We start from the raw sequence: 19997 nt of genomic DNA, 5'->3' as shown, positions 1-19997 counted from the left end.
AATATATTATTATTATTTATACCCCGCTCATCTGGCTGGGTTTCCCAAGTCACTCTGGGTGGCTTTCAGCAAAGTATTAAAATACAGTAGTACCTCAGGTTACATACGCTTCAGGTTACAGACTCTGCTAACCCAGAAATATTACCTCGGGTTAAGAACTTTGCTTCAGGATGAGAACAGAAATCGTGCTCTGGCGGCACAGCAGCAGTGGGAGGCCCCATTAGCTAAAGTGGTGCTTCAGGTTAAGAACAGTTTCAGGTTAAGAACGGACCTCCGGAACGAATTAAGTACTTAACCTGAAGTACCACTGTACAGTGGTCTGTTAAACATAAAAAGCTACCCTAAACAGGGCTGCCTTCAGATGTCTTCTAAAAGTCTGGTAGTTGTTCTTCTCTTTGACATCTGGTGGGAGAGTGTTCCACAGGGCGGGTGCCACTACCGAGAAGGCCCTCTGCCTGGTTCCCTGTAACTTGGCTTCTCGCAGTGAGGGAACCGCCAGAAGGCCCTTGGCACTAGACCTCAGTGTCCGGGCAGAACAATGGGGGTGGAGACGTTCCTTCAGGTATACTGGACAAAGGGCGTTTAGGGCTTTAAAGGTCAGCACCAACACTTTGAATTGTGCTCCGAAATGTACTTTTCTTCTGTTCTTAAGGTGTAGCCCTGGTGAATTAAGGCCCTTCATTTACATACTGAAAGACTGCTTCCTCAGTTACTGAGGCGCATTCTTATTCCTTACCAAGCAGGGTATATTTAGTATGACCTTATAACCACCAAAGCAAAGCACCACCCACACTCCTGCTGCAAAGGGGGGGTGGAATTATTAATTTCCACATAAGCTTTTCTGAGGGATCTATCAGCCATTGTTTCAGTGACTCACAAAAGCTGGCGCGTTAAGGTGATTATTCAACCAGACAAACACACTAGAAAGCTATGATTACTGTCAACAGATTTAAACTGGGGAAACAATGGCAGCAAAGAAAGAGGCATTCCTCTGAGGTGGCGGCGCTCTGGAATAAGTTTCCAACCTACTGAAATGCCAGAGCAATAATTGTTCTTGGAATGCCCAGTTTCCAAAGCCTCACTAACTGGAGGTGGCCTGATTTGGTCAAAAGAGCCAGTCCAAATCAAATGCTTTGGGCTTGTCCACACTTGTCCTGTGGCTAGAAAGCATGGGTCCAAGAAGTTTTCCCCTTGCCCCACTCCTTTCCCAGGGAAAACCTGCTCTTTAGTGCTAAATCGGAGAAAACGTCGGAGAAAACAGGGGTTGCCCTTTGTGCCAATTGAGCACTAAAGAGTGGTTTTCCCTGATGGAAAGCAATGGAACAAGAGGAAATGTGGATAAAGCCCTTAGTGAAGGAGCTGTTCACAGCTAATTGCTGAGTGCAATTTCAAAATCTAAGGAAGTCCATGGGAAAAAGAAGAAGGTGAGGCAGGGCAAATATGCTCCTTATACAGAGTCAAATTATTTGCCAATCTATCTTGGCATTATCAACATAGACTGGCAGCACCTTTCCAGTGTTTCAGACAGGAGTCTTTCATAGCCCCGTTTGCAGATGCTGGAAATTGAACCCAGGACTTTCTGCCTGCAAAGCATGTTTTCTACTGCTGAGAACTATGAGATCCAATTCATAGGGGCAGGGGAACAGAAGGTAGCTAATTAAGGGACAAAGAATTAATAATCCCTCCAGCCCCACTGAACAGCAAACAAAAATGAAGGCAGGACCTAGATGCAGAATGCCTTTGGTTAAAGGCTTCATCAAACAGAACTTACTTGTGAATACACACTACAAAAGGATGTTGGTCAAGAGGAAGGTAATTTCTGGATAATATAGCACTATATTATGTGCTTTTCATTCTGCACCCAGCTGATTGTGGAAGAGCAATGCCCCAACAGCACCAATAGGCCCTATTGTGGATTCAGCCATAATTAAGGGAATGAATGTTCCTATTTTCAAAACCAACTGTACTCTTCCCTCTGTTCTTGCTGGGCAGAACTCTCAGACTGACAGATCTCACACTCACGCAAGTGGGGTTTTCAAATGTTTATTTCACCAGTGCCTCTTCTTGCTTCCTCTCACTTTTTGACTTTGCCCTGGGCTGCCACAGCCTCCATGGCCTTTCGCACGGTCTCTTCATCACCCAGGAACTGCATGGGCTTCGTAGGTTTCAGGTTGTCGTCTAACTCATACACAATGGGAATCCCAGTCGGGAGGTTGAGCTCCATAATCGCCGCATCAGACATACCTATGTGGTGAACCAGACAAGGTCAGACGGTCCCCCTCTGTGCATTGTCAAAGCGCTGCAATTGTCAGAGATAGTGTCTTGCAACTAACAACCACACATACAGGCGGCCAGTCACCCATCTCAAGCGACAATACATCTGCCTAGGAGAGCTAGAAGGGGCCAAAAGGAGCCAGCACTTGGCTCTAATACCTAAACAAACAGCCCTATTTAGGGAAGCTTTTAATGTTTAACTACTGTATTTTTTTTAATGTTTACTATTGTATTTTAATATTTTGTTGGAAGCTGCCCAGAGTGGCTGGGGAAACCCAGCCAGATGGGTGGGGTATAAATAATAATAATAATAATAATAAATTTGTAGTGAAAGAGCTCAGTCCTCAAACATAAAAAGTATGCCTGGTCTGGACACACAGAAACTGTTCTTCTTCTGTGTCACCATGTTTCTAGCGTTCTCCTTGCAGCGTCCAAGAGGAGAGGGGAGGGGAAGCATGGAAGCCTGAAGTTTGCTCACAGTGACCACAGAACATCGGTCCTGAAAGACCTACATTGGCTCCCAGTATATTTCCAAGCACATTTCAAAGTGTTAGTGCTAACTCTTAAAGCCTTGGCCCAGTATACCTGAAGGATGCACACGAAAGCTCATACCAAGAACTAACTTAGTTGGTCTTTAAGGTGCTACTGGAAGGATCTTTTTTGTTTCCACCCCCATCGTTCAGCTCCAAGGGCTTTCTGGCGGTTCCCTCACCGTGAGAAGTGAGGTTACAGAGAAACAGGCAGAGGGCCTTCTCGGTAGTGGCATCCGCCGTGTGGAATGCCCCCCCCCATCAGATGACAAGGAAATAAACAACTATCTGACTTTTAGAAGACATCTGAAGGCAGCTCTGTTTAGGGAAGTTTTTAAATGTTTGTTGCTTTATCATAGTTTTAATATTCTGTTGGGAGCCGCCAACAAAATATTCTGTTGGTTTCCCCCAGCCAAATGGGTGGGGTATAAATAAGAAATAATAATAATAATAATAATAATAATAATAGTAGTAGTAGTAGTAGTAGTGTTGGATCATGGTTTAGCATGAAAGCCACCCCAGATTGTTATCTTTGCTGCAACATCCTGAAAAAGCTGCTCCTCTGGAAAGTATTACCGTATTTTTTGCACCATAACACTCACTTTTTTTCCTCCTAGAAAGTAAGGGGAAATGTCTGGGCGAGTTATGGAGGGAATGCCTACGGGTGGCATGCCTATGGATTTTCCTCCTCTAAAAACTACGTGCGTGCTATGGTCGGGTGCGTGTTATAGAGAGAAAAATACGGTAACCCCTGTTGCTTAATTTTCTTTTTTTAAAAAAATCCACATAGATAATTGTCTAGCGAGATGTGTTCCGTGCTGCGCTCAAAATGAAACATCCCCAAGCAACATACTGACTCTCTGCAGCCAACCCAAGCAGCATATTGCTGTCTCCAAGGAAATGCCTAAGATACGAAGCTTCCCAAACCAGCAGTCTCAGCAGCTACCAGCAAAGGACATCAGGGAAGCTCAAAGGTGCTAGTGCCAGCTTGCGTGACCTATAATATATGCTGCCCGCTCTTCCTCTAGAATTGTAAGCAGCCTCCTTGGTATGCCTGTGCCCTTTTGGGACAGGGCACATTCACAGAGGTCAGGGAAACAGAATCTCGGGGCAGAGATGTTCGACGATGAGGCTACCAGCGGGGCCTGAGATGGAGATGGCAGTAGCCAAGCCTGGGAACATGACCTCTGCCAACCTCAAATCTTGTAACGCAACTCCGGACTGGAAATAGCAACACAACCTTCAAGCAGGCTGCAGAGTTGCAGAGCACGGAGCTCTTTTTATCAGCTGCTTGAGGATATAGGGTTGGTCAGGAGCAACCCAGGCCCGCTGACCCTGAAATACTAAATCATGTGTGCAGAACCATCACTTCTGAATCAATGAAATTGGCAAAGGATGCTGCGTGCTTCTCTGCAATGCTTCCGGGAGAGAGTGTGGGGTTTTTTTCCCAAGGAGGCACTGAAACCATGCAGGTTAAAGTGGGAAGGATATAGAGCACATAGCTCAGAAGCCAGGGAGCTGGCACTCTGCCCCACTAAAGGTCACCTGTAAAGCGATACAGGTTTTTCATGATGGCCCCAGGCGTCTTCTCTGGTACCCTGGCCTCACAAATACCCCACGAGCATCCCTGCTAGATCGGACTGTGGAGTTGCAAGGGCAAAACGCTGCTAGGACCAGGGTTGGCAATACTGCACTGCAGCAGCGGAGGAGCTGAAAGCTGACCCTCCATCTTGCATGAGGAAGATCCGCAGTTCAGTTCATTTCCAGGCAGAGATGGGAAAGCGCCCATCTGAAACCCTGGAGAGCCAGGGCCAATCGGTGTCCACAATATTGAGCTATATGGACCAATGGCCTAGCTCGGTATAAAGAAGTTTCCTATGTTCTTAGCACCTTCACAGAATCCCCTGCTTCCTTATAATGAATGAGCTTTGTGCTCAAGCCCAAACCATATTCTCCAGGGCAGGTTTACATTTTTTTAAAAAAAAAAAAGACTACGACCACAATTCAGCACCAGGCTAACTCAAATTCTGTGAGAGCAAGAGCTTTGTAAACGATATACCTTTATAATTTGCAAAAAAAATGCCAATTTTGCATAAGTTTTTCTCCTTCTGGCCAGCCAAAGTAGAGGGTGGGTAATATTGCAGATTACCAAAACTCTTTCCCAAATAACTGGAAATCCTGCTCAGAGCCTTCTCTGGCCCCTGAGATTTATAGCTGAGGACTGAAAACTTGACTTTTAAAAATAAAGCTGAACCTCACCCCCCCCAAGGCTTAAAACCTGTACATTACCCCAATCAGTTGCAGTATTTATGTAAAAGCTAAAATCCAAATGAATGGAGGTGGCCTTTTGCCCACAACTGAGCAACAATGCCCTGTGCAAGTTATGAGATAGAGAAGATGGGAAAACGCAGGTATACATGAGATGCAGGCTGACAGGTGATGCAAGATAGCCCCTTACCTTCCAAGTGCTTGACAATTCCCCGAAGGCTGTTGCCATGGGCAGCAATAAGCACCCTCTTGCCAGCTTTGATCTGGGGCGCAATCTCGTCGTTCCAGAAGGGCAGGGCACGGGCAATGGTGTCCTTGAGGCTCTCGCAAGAAGGAAGATCCCCCGCCTTCAAACCAGCATAGCGCCGTGCCTGGATGGTGCAGTGGGGAAAACAATGGTAAATTCTGGACTAGAGGAGAGAGGCTTAAGAGATCTGGCCCAACCCCAGGAGTTTTTAGGTGGACCAACTGGTTGGCAGGAGCACAAAGAGCATTCTTGTTAGCCTGTAGTCTCTGCCCATTGTGGTCCATCCCAGCTTTAGGTGCTCAGAAATCTGGCACAGGGCTGGAAAGCAATTCTGGGCTTGACTACATTGTCAATGGCTCTCTCTTTAAACTGCTTTAGGAGCCTTCAAAAGAACCAGTATATAGTTCCCAGTTATCAGAGGTGACTCTCAGACCAGTTAAAAGTAAAGGCTATAGAGGTCTGGGATATAAGGCTCCTCAACATCAGGAAGGTTTTCATTAATACCTCAAGAACTGCCTCTTTCCATATGAACCTACCCGGACCATGAGATCATCTTCTGAGGCCCTCCTTCGTGTGCCTCCTCCTTGAGAGGTCCGGAGGGTGGCAACACAAGAACGGAACCTCTCTGCAGTGGCTCCCCGTCTGTGGAATGCTCTCCCCAGGGAAGTTCATAATACACCTTTAGGTGCCAGGTAAAAATGTTCCTTTTTAACCAGGCCTTTGATCTGTTTGACATCCTATACCTTTTTAAAATGTGGCTCTTTTCTGCGGTGTGTGTTTGTTACTGGGTTGTTGTTTTTATTCTGATTATATATGTTGTGATCTTTTCTGTGAACCGCCCTGAGACCTCTGGGTATAGGGTGGTATATAAATAATAAAATAATAATAATAATAATAATAGGAAAGGGATATGCCACTGGGAAGGAGACCCTAATAGTTACAAAATTAGCAGATTTGCTGGAGGGGGATGAAGAAAGCCTTTCAGATCACTGCTGGTGGTTTTCCATGGATATCTTGCTGAAGGCTAGCCTGCAGAATTAAAGCAGAGTGGACTCCAACTCCCATCAGCACTTGGCTTATCCCAAATAATAATGGGAACAGTAGTTTACCTCTCATAGGGTACAATTCCCAGCACCCTCAGCAGACTTCTTTGGGGTACGTCATGTGCTTTAAATGTATGGTGTAGGTGTGACCAAAGTGCATTGGAAAAGCATGTGCAATGGCAACTTAAACTGATGGAACAGGCGCAGCTAGCAGATTTAACATATAGAATAAGAACAAGAAGAACATACGTTTAAAGAAGACTGGAAAATGTTTACTGATTATATGGGGGAAGACTACATTTAAAAACGCGGGTGGCATTAAGATAATTTCAACAGTGTAAATAAGTTTTGATGGTGTAACAATAGATTACTGAATGGTTTTATGCAGGGATATATGGTATGCAAAAGGACGCGGGTGGCGCTGTGGGTTAAAGCAGAGAGCCTAGGGCTTGCTGATCAGAAGGTCGGGGGTTCGAATCCCCGCGACAGGGTGAGCTCCTGTTGCTCGGTCCCTGCTCCTGCCAACCTAGCAGTTCAAAAGCATGTCAAAGTGCAAGTAGATAAATAGGTACCACTCTGGTGGGAAGGTAAACGGCGTTTCCGTGTGCTGCTCTGGTTCACCAGAGTATCCTAGCCAGACAGAACATCTCAGCTGCAGAACCACAGAAGACGTCTCACCAACCAAAGGATCCCCCTCTGTTCCACAAAGGCCATCACGTCAGCCTTTCTTGCAACATAATCCCATCCCATTGGTCACCAGCGAGGGTATTGTTTTTGGATTTTTCTTGGCCGTTTTTCTTCCTGTTATTAATGTTATTTTTTTGTAGCTACATTTTAATATCTTATGATTTATAGTTTATGTGGAAACTTGTTGATTTTGTTGTGTACTTTTTGATGCACGTTATTTATTATTTTGGGATGCGGGTGGCCCTGTGGGTTAAACCACATTGCCTAGGACTTGCTGATCAGAAGGTCAGCGGTTCAAATCCCCGCAACAGGGGGAGCTCCCGTTGCTCGGTCCCTCCTCCTGCCAACCTAGCAGTTCGAAGCCACGTCAAAGTGCAAGTAGATAAATAGGTACCGCTCCGGCGGGAAGGTAAATGGCGTTTCTGTGCGCTGCTCTAGTTCGCCAGAAGTGGCTTAGTCATGCTGGCCACATGACCCAGAAGCTGTACGCCAGCTCCCTCGGCCAATAATGCAAGATGAGCGCCGCAACCCCAGAGTTGTCTGCGACTGGACCTAATGGTCAGGGGTCCCTTTACCCTTTACCTATTTATTGTTTATATTTGTAATTATGTATTCCCCCCCATTGTATGTGTCACCTTGAGCCTAGTTTTATTTTATACAAATGAAAGGACAATGCTTTTGATGATGACTTTTATGTACCATTTCTGCATGTTGAGTAAAATGCAAGGCAATTTTCTCCTATCGCAACAGGCAAGCAAAAAAAAATTAGCCTCTCACAGCAGGTGTAGAGAACCTGTGGCCCTCCAGATGTTGCTGGACTCCAGCTCCCATCAGCCCTAGTCAGTCTGGTCATTTCTCAGAGATGATGGAAGCTGTAGTGCACTAACATCTGGAAGGCCACAGTTTCCCCCAAGCCTGTGTTATGGGCTCTGCCTTCATTGCTCTGCAAAAATCAACACCCATCATGTCCTCAAGGGTTTTGGACTATCTGCAGCAAAACAGTTCCCCTCCATCTGCTTATTACATTTATATCCCACCCTTCCTGCAAGGAGCTCAGAGTAACATGCACCCCCATGGTTTTTTTGGGGGGGGGTTGGTTTTTTTATTAAAGATTTTGTTGATTTACAAAAGTGTGCAATCTCTCTTTCTCATGTTTCCCCCCCCCCATGTAACATTTTTTACAAATCATTTTCTTTTGTTGAGACATTAGGAAGAAAAGGGGGAGAGAGGTGGAGGGGGGAGATGGTGGCGATGTTTTTATTTCACTTGCTATATGTAGGGTTTGGTGTCAGCGTTGGTTGTGCAGGTTCTTTGCTGTTCGCTTGTGTTCCTTCGGTGGTAAGAGAGGTTGGGGTTGGCCTAGGGTGTGGTTGTTCATTTGTGGTTGGCTGTGGTGGTCTTTGTTTTCATGTCTGAGTGGGGTGGATGGGTGTTTTGGATCAGGTTAGCCATATTGATTTGTATGCTGTTGGTGGATTTTTGTCGTTGTCTTGTTGGGCTGTGTATGTGATGTCCTCAAGGGTTTTGGACTATCTGCAGCAAAACAGTTCCCCTCCATCTGCTTATTACATTTATATCCCTCCTTTCCTGCAAGGAGCTCAAGGTAACATGCACCTCCCCCCATGTTATTCTCACAACAACCCTGAGAGGTAGGTTGTGCTGGGAGAGAGTGACTGATGGCCCAAGATCGCCCAGTGAGCTTCATGGCTGAATGGGGATTTGCACCAGAGTTTTCCAAATTCTTGCAGAATGCTCTTAACCACTATGCCAAACTGGCTCTCTCAGATCTTCCAAGTGTCGCTATTTTCCAGGGACAGCCCTGGATTTGCAGAAGCTGTCCCGGTTTCTGATTTTATCCTGGAATGTCCCACTTTTCCTTAGGACGTCCCTATTTTCATCAGAGAAATATTGGGAGGGTATGGAGTTATGAGAACCATGAGCCAAGGAGATAAGTAGCTATACAGTGGTACCTCGGGTTAAGTGCTTAATTCGTTCTGGAGGTCCGTTCTTAACCTGAAACTGTTCTTAACCTGAAGCACCACTTTAGCTAATGGGGCCTCCTGCTGCCGCCGTGCTACCGGAGCACGATTTCTGTTCTCATCCTGAAGCAAAGTTCTTAACCTGAAGCACTATTTCTGGGTTTACGGAGTCTGTAACCTGAAGTGTATGTAACCCGAGGTACCACTGTACAACCTTTAGAATACATCAGAAGGTAGCACTGTAAAGGGAAGTTTTTTTTAATGTTTAAAGTTTTATTCTGTTTTTATATACCGGTATGTTGGAAGCCCCCCAGAGTGGCTGGGGCAACCCAATCAGATGGGTGGGATATTATTATTATTATTATTTATTATTATTATTGAATAGGATGTCCCTATTTTCATCAGAGAAATGTTGTAGGGTATGCGCTCTCTCTCTCTCTCTCTCGCCAGAGTTTCATACCCAGCACTGACCTTGCTGATGATTTGATAGTAATCGTGTTTTTCATCCATGGGGGGTGGCGGGATGTCGTAGGAGCGCCTCCAGATCTTGACCTGCTCTTCTCCATGCTTGGCTGCGGTCTCGGCCTTGTTGAGGCCCGTCAGGCCCCCGTAGTGGCGCTCATTCAGGCGCCAGGTGCGAATCACGGGCAGCCACATCTGGTCGGTGCCATCCAAGATGTACCAGAGGGTGCGGATGGCCCTCTTCAGCACCGAGGTGTAGCAGATGTCGAACTCGTAGCCCGCATCCTTGACAGCCTTGGCCCCCCGCTGGGCTTCCTCCTTCCCCTTGTCGCTCAGCTCAGCGTCAAACCAGCCGCAGAAACGGTTCTCCTGGTTCCAGGTGCTCTCGCCGTGCCGCACGATCACCAGCCGGTGGGTTGGCATTGCTCTGGTGGAAAAAGAAGGCTGCACTCAGAAAGTCAAGCTCAAAACCCTGCCCGGAGCCACCCACGCCCCAGAATGGCTAGGCTGGCGCTATTTATACAGCTTCCCCCACCCACCCATTTCAACCCACACGGCCAACCGGTGCCCCTTTACGGGCAGAATGACAGCTGCAGGCAGCCATTCGCAACAACCCGGAGTGCACATGTTCCTTTCTGGCTAACGCCTAATAGCTAAAGATAGCATTAGGGAGCTTTCTCCCTCCAGCCTAGGATAGAAATAGCCTGGCAGGCCTGTGACCTTTTCCCTGGGGGCCTGTTGCTAAAGGAGGGTGTTTGGAGATGAGGAACACCGGGAAGCAAAACCTCAGCCCCACAGAGCAAGAGGGAAAACACAACCTCCCCTTTGCAAATTGCCACTTACCCCTGAAATATACTCAGAGTCGAGAGTGGATTTCATGCTCTTTATTCAGCTCATAGTGGTGAGGAGGAATGGAAGTTCCCCCAGGATGTCTGCTTTATATACATTATTTACACAATGGGCCCCAAATGATTGGCTAATTCCGGGATTCCCCTGTAGGCCAATCAGGTTGCGGATTCACTTCCACCCGGAGCTGGATTGGGTGGCTCCTGTGGACCAATCAGACTGCTGCATTCTGGATCCTATTGTTCGAGGACCAATGAGACTGTTGCATTCTGAATTCTGTGGTTCTATCTAGGGCCAATCAGACTGCTGCATTCTGAATCCTATTGTTCTAGGGCCAATCAGACTGCTGTATTTTGGATCCTATTCAACTCAGTACATAACACCCCTCTGGGCCAGAGCTGTAGCTAGGTGATCTTGTGCCCCTGGCAGAACTGTCCAGATTGCACCCCCTAGTCACTGACAAGTTGGCTCTTCTTTCTGCCTCTCCTCCAACACCCTGCCCCACCCTCTATTTAAAACCTTTTCTTATGAGGCAATAATCAACACTTTTATTTATAGACATATTTTTAGCCGATTTTGTGCCCCACCTCCCTGCAGCCTACGCCCTGGCAGGGGCCTACCTCACCACTCCCTAGCTATGGCCCTGCTCTGGGTTTTATAGTGGCCATGGCTGGAAGCAAAAGCCTGCTCTAGATTCACATGCTTGCAACACCTGTCTCCTGGACAGAGATGGGGATGAGGGCTGGAGGAGGGAGCTGCCTAGGGCGGGGGGGGGGTCTGTTAGAGGCAGGGAGTGCAGGGTCTATTATCAGCCAGCCAACTTGTCTGCTCTTGCAGAGCAATCCTTCAAAACAACAGGCCTTGACAGCAAAGCAAAGGGATGGATGTGTTATAAGCAGAGACGGCATCAGGGTCCGGCATCGTCAGGTACCTGCTAGGGGCCTCAGTTAACCTCCACGGAATGCAGATCAGCCTCATGGTTCTCTCTGTTGTGGCTGCCTTTTGTAACCTTTGCTCTCTGGGTGAGCAAGCAACAAGCAGTGGCACTGGCACAATGAGAAGGAGTGGCATTCTCTACTCAGCTCCCCAAAGGTCCTGCTCTCTGTGGGCGAGTCGACCGAGAAATAAAGGGCCAACCCTTTGCTTTTGAAATGACCCCTCTAGACTGATCTCAGCAATTTGGCGATAATGTTAAGCTCAATGCAATGTTGCTGATTACAACATACCTACCACGTTTCTGTTGAAGACAGAAGCAACCTAGGCCCTCATTCCCCAAAAACAAAAAGTTTACTACTATACGCCACCACCGCAGCTAGAACCTTATTGACAACAAAAGTGGAGAACAAGTACCGTATTTTTTGCTCCATAGGGTGCACTGGAGCATAGGGCGCACCTTGTTTTTAGGGGGGGAAATAAAGGGGGGAATTATTCCCCCCCCCCCAGCCTCAAAGGGCAAAGAAGCCAAGACAGCCAGTGGGATCTATACCGCTGGCTGTCTTGGCTTCCCCTTTAGCCATGCACAACCTCTCCAGCCAGGAGAGGCTGCGTGCGGCTTCGTTTTTAGCCGCGGGGCTAGTGCGGGGGAAGCCCAAGCTTCCCCCAACCCCAGGCCCCAGAACAGGTCCGGGAGCGGAGGCAAGGTTGCACAGCCTTGCCGTCGCTCCTGGAGCTTGCGGGCTGGGGGAGCGCTCCGAAGGTTTGCAGATAGCTGCCTGAAGCCTGGGGGGTGCAGTGGGAGTTTGCACTGCGCTCCCCGGGCTTCAGGCTGCAGGCCTGCATTTGCTCCATAGGATGCACACACATTTCCCCTTCATTTTTGGAGGGGGGAAAGTGCGTGCTATAGAGCGAAAAATACGGCATAGTACCCACTAAGGAAGAACGGCAGTGTAAAATGTTTGAATACGCTGAACTGGCTGGTCTGACGAACAGGATAAGAGAAAACGAAGACAAGGAATATAAGGAGGAATGGATAAAGTTTACTGACTATTTCAAGAACCAGCATAGACATAGTCCAGCGGGGTTAACCAGAGGAAACAAAGCTCAATCAGGCCGGCCTTAAACGACGAGTCAAGAGGTCCCAGGATCGCCAGGACAGCGCTTTCGGAAGTGAGTATAAGTAGGGAACACGGGTAGTGGGTTGGGTTCTCTAAACCACAGCAGCCAAAATTCATTAACTCTTCCTTTCCTTCCTTCAAATCTAAACTTTCTCCCTCCCTTTTCCATCACCTAATTTTCACCACAGACCCGAATCCATCGGAGTTGCCCAGAGGAGGGTCTTGTGTCTCTCTCCCCCTTTAATTCTAGATGCTCACCTAATCCTTCGGTGGTCGTCCAGAGAAGGTCGTGTACTTCCCTCTGTACTGAAAACTATAACTCCCATGCTCAGCCGCACCCCTGCCATGGCGATCTTTGTTAGAGTTGACCTGTGAACAGAGAAGGCAAGGGCACCAATTTCTTTTCCTCTTTTTGTGTTTCTGAGTTCCGATCTGACATTGCAAGTGTGCAAGCGTTCAGTAGGAACTCTGAATTCAGATTGTAAGAGGTAGGAAGGTTGCTGTGGGTTCCTGGGCAGAGATTAAAAGAGGGAGGGTAAAGTCCCCTTTTGGAGATTGACCAGGTTTCCCCCTTTCAGAGATTGTCCAGGTTTTCCCCCTTTTGGAGATTGTCCAGGTTTCCCCCTTTTGGAGATTGTCCAGGTTTCCCCTGTTCGGAGAGTGTGTCCAAAGTTTCTAGTTAAGGAGTTTTCCTAGGTTCCCCTTTCAGAGATTGTCAGTCATAGAAAATGGGTGGACCCCTGTCAAAAGAGACAAGTCCTAGGACTCCCAGCGAGAAGGAAGACCAATTGGTGCTTACTTCCCGCCTGGACTCTGACAGACCCCTTCAATTTGTGTTTAAGAAACATTTTTCATGTGTTTAAATTGGCCTTAGGTAGCATCCAGCAGCTGCCTATCTTAAATGTGCCATCTAAAAAATAACAATAATGCAATTTTGCTTCAAAAATATAATCTAAGGAAGCCATGTTGGGCCTTTTCAATCTTAAACAAGACAAATATGAGAATGAGGTGTGCAAATGTTTCTTATTTGAGAAAGGCTCCAAAGGAGAGTCTTCCTTCAAGTGGTAGAAAGAAAAGAAAAAATAAATCCTGTGTATGTGCCCCCCTTCCCTTGACAACTAAAAAGGAAAGAAATTTGTAACTGGGTTTATGAGAGAGAGTCTGCAGCCGTGTTCTAGTCTACTTTGGAATGTGCTGTGAGGTTAGCCTAATGTTTCTGCTGCAACCAGCTTAGTTGAACACAAATGCTCTCGCAAGCTAAAATGCAATATCTGTATTTCATTAAGCCTTAGGTAGGTCTCCTTTTGAGAGAAAAGTGTTGTTGTTATTGTTGTTGTTCTGAGGAATCCTTGGAAGTATTATGAATATATGACTATGAAAATATGGTGTTCCTTCTAAGAAAATTGTTATTAAAGGTAGAAGTATGCGTGCTGTGGGGACGCAGGTGGCGCTGTGGCTTAAACCACTGAGCCTAGGACTTGCCAATTAGAAGGTTGGCGGGTCGAATCCCCGCCATGGGGTGAGCTCCCGTTGCTCGGTCCCTGCTCTTGCCCACCTAGCAGTTCGAAAGCACGTCAAAGTGCAAGTAGATAAATAGGTACCGCTCTGGCGGGAAGGTAAACAGTGTTTCCGTGCTGCTCTGGTTTGCCAGAAGCGGCTTAGTCATGCTAGCCACATCACCCGGAAGCTGTACACTGGCTCCCTCGGCCAACAAAGCGAGATGAGCACCGCAACCCCAGTCAGCCATGACTGGACCTAATGGTCAGGGGTCCCTTTCCCCTTTACCTTTATGCATGCTGTACAGTATTTGGTATGAAGATGTAAGTGGGACAGGGGGAGGGGAGGGGGGCTAAATATGCTCTCTATTCCTGTTTTTGAAAATGCAAATTTATTTTTTTAATAAATAAAGGGCCAACCTCCCTAGTTTGATCTCAGCAATTTGGTGATAATGTTCAGCTGAAAGCAATGCTTCTAATTACGACATACCTACCACGTTTCTGTTGAAGACAGAAGCAACCTAGGCCCCCATTCTGCCCCCCAACCAAATGGCAATCCTGCATAATTGTTGTTGTTGATACTGCATTTATTACCGACCATTTATTACTCACATCCCACCAGCACATTTAAATTCTGAATTTAAAAACTACTAAAACCAATTATAGCCACATGTACTATGGCATGCATGCTAAAGAAAGGGCTTTTGCAAATAACAGTATCTTCCCCAGTGACACTGAGCTAGTTTGTGCAGCCAATGAGAAAAGGGCATGCAGAACACCACTCTTTATGGTGATGCTGTGCAATATAATAAAAACAAAAACTAGAGCGAATGTTTGGTCAGGGCCACCAGGTGGCACCATTTTCCGCACTGAAAAGCTTTTACAGTGCTATGATGCTATAAGGACACCATGTTGACATGACTATTTTCATTCAGAAGAAGCACCGATTTTGAGGGTTTCATTATACAAATCTGAGGAACTGTTTGCAGGAGCCAAGCCATAGCGTGTCCCGACTTTTTGCTTCTATACATACAGAATCATCTCTGGGTCCAGATCTGGCTATTTTTGCTAACTCATTGCGAGGGTGAAAAAGTCTTGTTCTGTCCCCTCAGTGCTGCCATGTCAACATGAACTACTAAAGAAAACAAACGCATAAATGTCATTAGCTTATCTCATCAAAAAAACCTTTTGCATAACACATGAATATAATCCATCGTCAGCTAACGGGGAGAATTCGGAACCGGCGAGACCAGAGATTTACCGAGGACTGGAATAAATTTACAGAGTATATTAAGAATATTTGTGAAGGTCAATTAATGTTTGTAGGTTTTCAAGAAGCTCTGTGATAATAATGGAAAGAAATATTGTTTTATAATAATTGTTAAGATTAATTTGGTTAAAAAAACACAAAACGATATAGATGCAAGAAATGTGAATAACTGTGAAAACATGAAAATTTCCAGATAGACTGAAGGAAGTCTGAAAGTGGAAAGATTAGAACTGGATGTATAATTCAAATGGAATGGTTTTTGTTTTGTTTTGTTTATTGTTAAATTTGAAAAATTTATAAATAAAAAATTTAAAAAGAATATAATCCATCGTCGTGTTAAACTTTGTATCTCTCTCCCCCCCCCCCCCCGTGTGTTTGTGTATGACATATTTGTGTATGTTTTTGTTTATAGTTAAGGATAATGCTTATTGAATCTGATGAAGTGTCCTTGGAAAATTATGCTACTATCCTATTCAAAAAAGTGGGAGTAAGTCCAATTAGCTAATTGGCCCAATTCAAAGTGCTGTGGGAAGGGGGGGCAGTTATTGTTTTGTTGTTTGGGTTTAATTATTTACTTGTGTTTTATCTTGTATTTTATTCTGTAAACTGCACTGAGAGCTATTGATGAAGGGCATGTAAAACAAACAAACAAATAAATAATTGGAATCATTTTTCTCTCTCTTAGAAAAAGGGACCAACCAAATAGCAACTGTTTTCTGTTGCCTTGAGAGTATGTGTTGTTCATTTGTTGTTCCAAGTTGATTTGAATTGCTTTTATAAAACAAACAACTAATCGTGATCAGGGGAATAAAGGAAAAGGAAGCTACTTTGGGGAGTGGGTTACACAAACCACAGCTATAATTAAACCTTTGCCATTCCAGTTATCATGGAGAACAGAATAAGGACTGAATTACTTACCTTCACTATAACAGCATTGCCCAGCAGTTCCACAAACACTAATTGCTTCCCCCCAGGAAGAAGAGAAGGAAGGAGTGATGGGAAAGAAAGAAAGAAAGGAATAGACACTTAATTCACAGAGGGAGGATGGTGAGTTCAGCTGAGTTGAGCATAATAGGTGAACAAAAATGGTTGCATTGTGCCAGTTCTATTTAAGCATTAGATAGGCATAAGGTATCTAAGACCTATTTACTTGCAAGAAATTGCTACTTATCTACCATACTCAGCTGTTTCTGCTACTGGTTTTTTTTTTTTGTTTCTTTTAGCCAATTGGATTAAAATATGCAAATGAGCAACAATGCCTGCTCACAGGCAGACCTAAGAGACATAACTCCTCCATTATGTTCCATCACAATTGCCAAGCAGCACCAAAAAAACACCATACATAGGTCCAGCATACATACCATCCAGCAAGGTAAAGTACAGCTGTGAAGCTGTGGTCCTCCAGGTGTTGCTGGACTCCAAATACCATCAGCAGTAGCCAGCATTGCCAATGATAAGGGATGACGGAAGCTGTAGTCCAAGAACACTGGAGGTTGTCAGGATGCTTTCAGTGGCTCCCAGCTGGTTCCCCAGAAAAGACAAGGAAAAGTTTCTAACTGTCCTTTTTTATTTATATATTTTCAGAGAGAGGCTGCAGAACCCAGAGTCCTGGATAATGGTGTTGTCCCAAGTGAATCTCCACCTCCCTGTCTCTCCCACTTCCTCATTCGTCTCTTCTATGGGTGCTGCTACTTGCCCTCTGTCTTTGAGCCCTTTGCTCTCCTACTTTCAAGGCTCGCCGGGTTCTGGGAGATCTGGAATGCTTTCTGTTATGCACTGAGCTGAATCCTAGAACAATAGGATCCGGAATGCAGCAGTCTGATTGGTCCGCAGGAGCCACCCAATCCAGCTCCAGGTGGAAGTGAATCAGTGACCTGATTGGCCTGCAGGAACAGCCAAACAGGCTGCTGGATGAAGTGAATCAGCAACCTGATTGGCCTGCAGGAGCAGCCAATCAAGCTTTTAGAGGAGGTGACTCCGCAACCTGATTGGCCTACAGGAGCAGCCCAGAATTAGCCAATCACCCTGGGCCCCTTGTGTAAATAATGTATATATAGCTAGACGTTTTGGGGAAAGATTCATTCATTGCTACTACGAGCTGAATAAAGAGCATGAAATTCACACTCAACTCTGAGTATATTTCACTTTCTAAAGACACCGTGTCGGTCAGCTGCCATCCTAGTCCTGCCTCTTTCTCTCCCATTATTTCCCAAACTTTTCACTTCATCTGCCTCTGAGCTATGACCTCCCTCAAACCCCTGTTGTAAATCTATACTGTCTTCCTCTTCCTCCTCCCTGGGTGGGGTCAGGATGGGAAGGTGGTCTGTGCCATTCCTCCTCTCTGTCCAGTCCCTGACACCATGCAACATTTGGCGGTGAAAACCCCACCTTTTACGGCGCCCGACAAAACTAGCCCTCTGTGTCCTAACCTGAGGGGTTACGGTTTCGCCGAAAACTCAATGTCATCCGATTCACGCCAAACGCCGGCAAATACCCCCTCCAAAATGGAACAGAGCTATATGAATAAGGAGGTGGGTCACAAAAATCTTGACCATCAAAGACCAATATAAAGAGGTAGGTCTCCAGCATATAGCGAAAAGGTGTACAGTGGTACCTCTGGTTAAGTACTTAATCCGTTCTGGATGTCCATTCTTAATCTGAAACTGTTCTTAACCTAAAGCACCACTTTAGCTAATGGGGCCTCCTGCTGCCGCTGCGCCGCCGGAGCACGATTTCTGTTCTCATCCTGAAGCAAAGTTCTTAACCTGAAGTAATATTTCTGGGTTAGCGGAGTCTGTAACCTGCAGCGTATGTAACCTGAGGTACCACTGTACAATGAAGATGCTTGATACATCTCTATAAGGGAGGAAGTTCCACAATTTAGGGGCTCCTACAGGAAAATGTCTTCTTCTGGACCACCATTCTCCAAACTCCTGAGGGTGCCGGAATTACCAAAGGAGCCCCATCTGCAAATCCTGATGCCTGAGAAGGCCAACAGGGTGTGATTAAACAACTGGATGAACCACGAATGCTGTGCGTAAACCCACACTGGTTAAGCATACTGAAAACACAATACTTCCCCACCAAACTATCTTCGCAACTCTATTTTCCTCCTCACAGAGCTACAATTCTCAACACCCTTAACAAACTACAGATCCCACAATACCTTTTTGTGTGGGTGGTGCTTTAAATGTATTGTGTATACGTTGCCTCAGCTTTAGTATCTCATTTATGTACTCATGCCCCAACCAAGTCCAACGGGAAACCATCTTTATTTTTATTTTATTTTTTGCGCTGCCACACGGAAAATTGCTTTTAATTGCCTGGGCCTTCTAATACTGTATATGTGGATAGTCTTTTCTTTAAACCCAAATTAAAAACAAATACTTTTAAAGATCTTGATTATATTGCTCCTTGAACCTGTTGCGATTATCTTCTTGTTTATTGATTGATATCACTTTTATTGCTTGCATTGGGTTTAACTAAGCCGCTCTGGGATGCAACTCTACCATTAGGTTAAAGTAAGAGAGCTGCCTTAGGCGGGATCGTTGCCTAAAGGCAGCGAATGGATAGGCATTTCTAATTATTGATTTTTTACTCGCAGGGAGAGGCACTTGTAGCATCCTTTCTTGTCTCAGGTGCCAGATTCATTTGGCCAACCTTAGATACCATGAATCATGTCTTGGGAGAAGCACACCATTTACTGTTCTGCCTCAAGCCATAAAGAGGCAGTGTGTTGTAGTGGTTAGAGTGTTGGACGAGGACCCGAGAGACCAGGATTCAAATCTCCAGTCAGCCAGGAAGCTCATTGGGTGACCTTATCAGGCATGGCCAAACTTGGTCCTCCAGCTGTTTTGGGACTACAACTCCCATCATCCCTAGCTAATAGGACCAGCGGTCAGAGATGATGGGAATTGTAGTCCCAAAACAGCTGGAGGGCCAAGTTTGGCCATGCCTGCCTTAGGTGATCTCTTAGTCTCACCTACCTCACTGGGTTGTTGTGAAGATAGAAAGGGGAGAGAACTATGTATGCTATCTCGAGCTCAAGGGAGGAGTCTATAAATGCAATTGACTGCTTGACTGATTGATTGATTGATTGATTGATTGTCTTGGGCTGGCCTTTGCTTTCTTGGCTGAAGAGCAAGGTAAACATAAAAAGGTAAAGGGACCCCTGACCATTAGGTCCAGTCATGACCAACTCTGGGGTTGCGGCGCTCATCTCGCTTTATTGGCAAAGGGAGCCGGCGTACAGCTTCCGGGTCATGTGACCAGCATGACTAAGCTGCTTCTGGTGAACCAGAGCAGTGCACGGAAATGCCATTTACCTTCCTGCCGGAGTGGTACCTATTTATCTACTTGCACTTTGGCGTGCTTTCGAACTGTTAGGTTGGCAGGAGCAGGGACTGAGCAACGGGAGCTCACCCCGTTGCGGGGATTCAAACCGCTGACCTTGTGATCGGCAAGCCCTAGGTACTGTGGTTTAACCCACAGTGCCACCCGCGTCCCATATCTAAACATATATGTATGTAACATATATCTAAACATATACACACACACACACACAAACATATATAAGGTAAACATATCTAAAGCAAAAAATAAATCCTGCCACTGCCTTGAACTCACCAGGTGAGTTCAGCCTCCCTCCTCTCTTCTATATTTTCAGTATGGGGATAAAAAGACTCAGTACCTTTTAAGGATCACTGCAGTGGTGATCCCAAACCTTGAGCAGGGATTTATTAGGACCAGCCACAGCTCCCGAATACCCACAGCCAGAAGCAGCCAGGCTGGACGTTAAAGCAAAACAAAGGTGCAGACTCCGCAAAGTCTGTCATTGGGAA

The 19997-nt window shown here is 45.9% G+C and overlaps 1 protein-coding gene and 1 long non-coding RNA gene across 2 annotated transcripts; both read right to left on the bottom strand.

Moving 5' to 3' along the window:
• Positions 1–2027: 2027 nt before the first annotated feature.
• Positions 2028–9992, bottom strand: PGAM2 (phosphoglycerate mutase 2). Its single transcript, XM_081891163.1, has 3 exons — positions 9500–9992; positions 5263–5443; positions 2028–2244 (listed from the first exon to the last, which is right to left on the bottom strand). Exons 1-3 carry the CDS (start codon positions 9911–9913, stop codon positions 2075–2077), a joined length of 765 nt encoding a protein of 254 aa, XP_081747289.1. The 5' UTR covers positions 9914–9992; the 3' UTR covers positions 2028–2074.
• Positions 9993–12318: 2326 nt separating this feature from the next.
• LOC309358257 lies at positions 12319–16463 on the bottom strand. The gene is made up of 2 exons (XR_014163362.1): positions 16075–16463; positions 12319–12759 (listed from the first exon to the last, which is right to left on the bottom strand). It is a non-coding gene; the product is annotated as an uncharacterized lncRNA (long non-coding RNA).
• Positions 16464–19997: the final 3534 nt, after the last annotated feature.

The sequence above is a fragment of the Podarcis melisellensis genome (genome assembly GCF_964234715.1).
Source record: "Podarcis melisellensis genome assembly, chromosome: 15".
Lineage (NCBI taxonomy): Eukaryota > Metazoa > Chordata > Lepidosauria > Squamata > Lacertidae > Podarcis > Podarcis melisellensis.
This window is presented reverse-complemented; position numbering and strand designations above follow the sequence as displayed.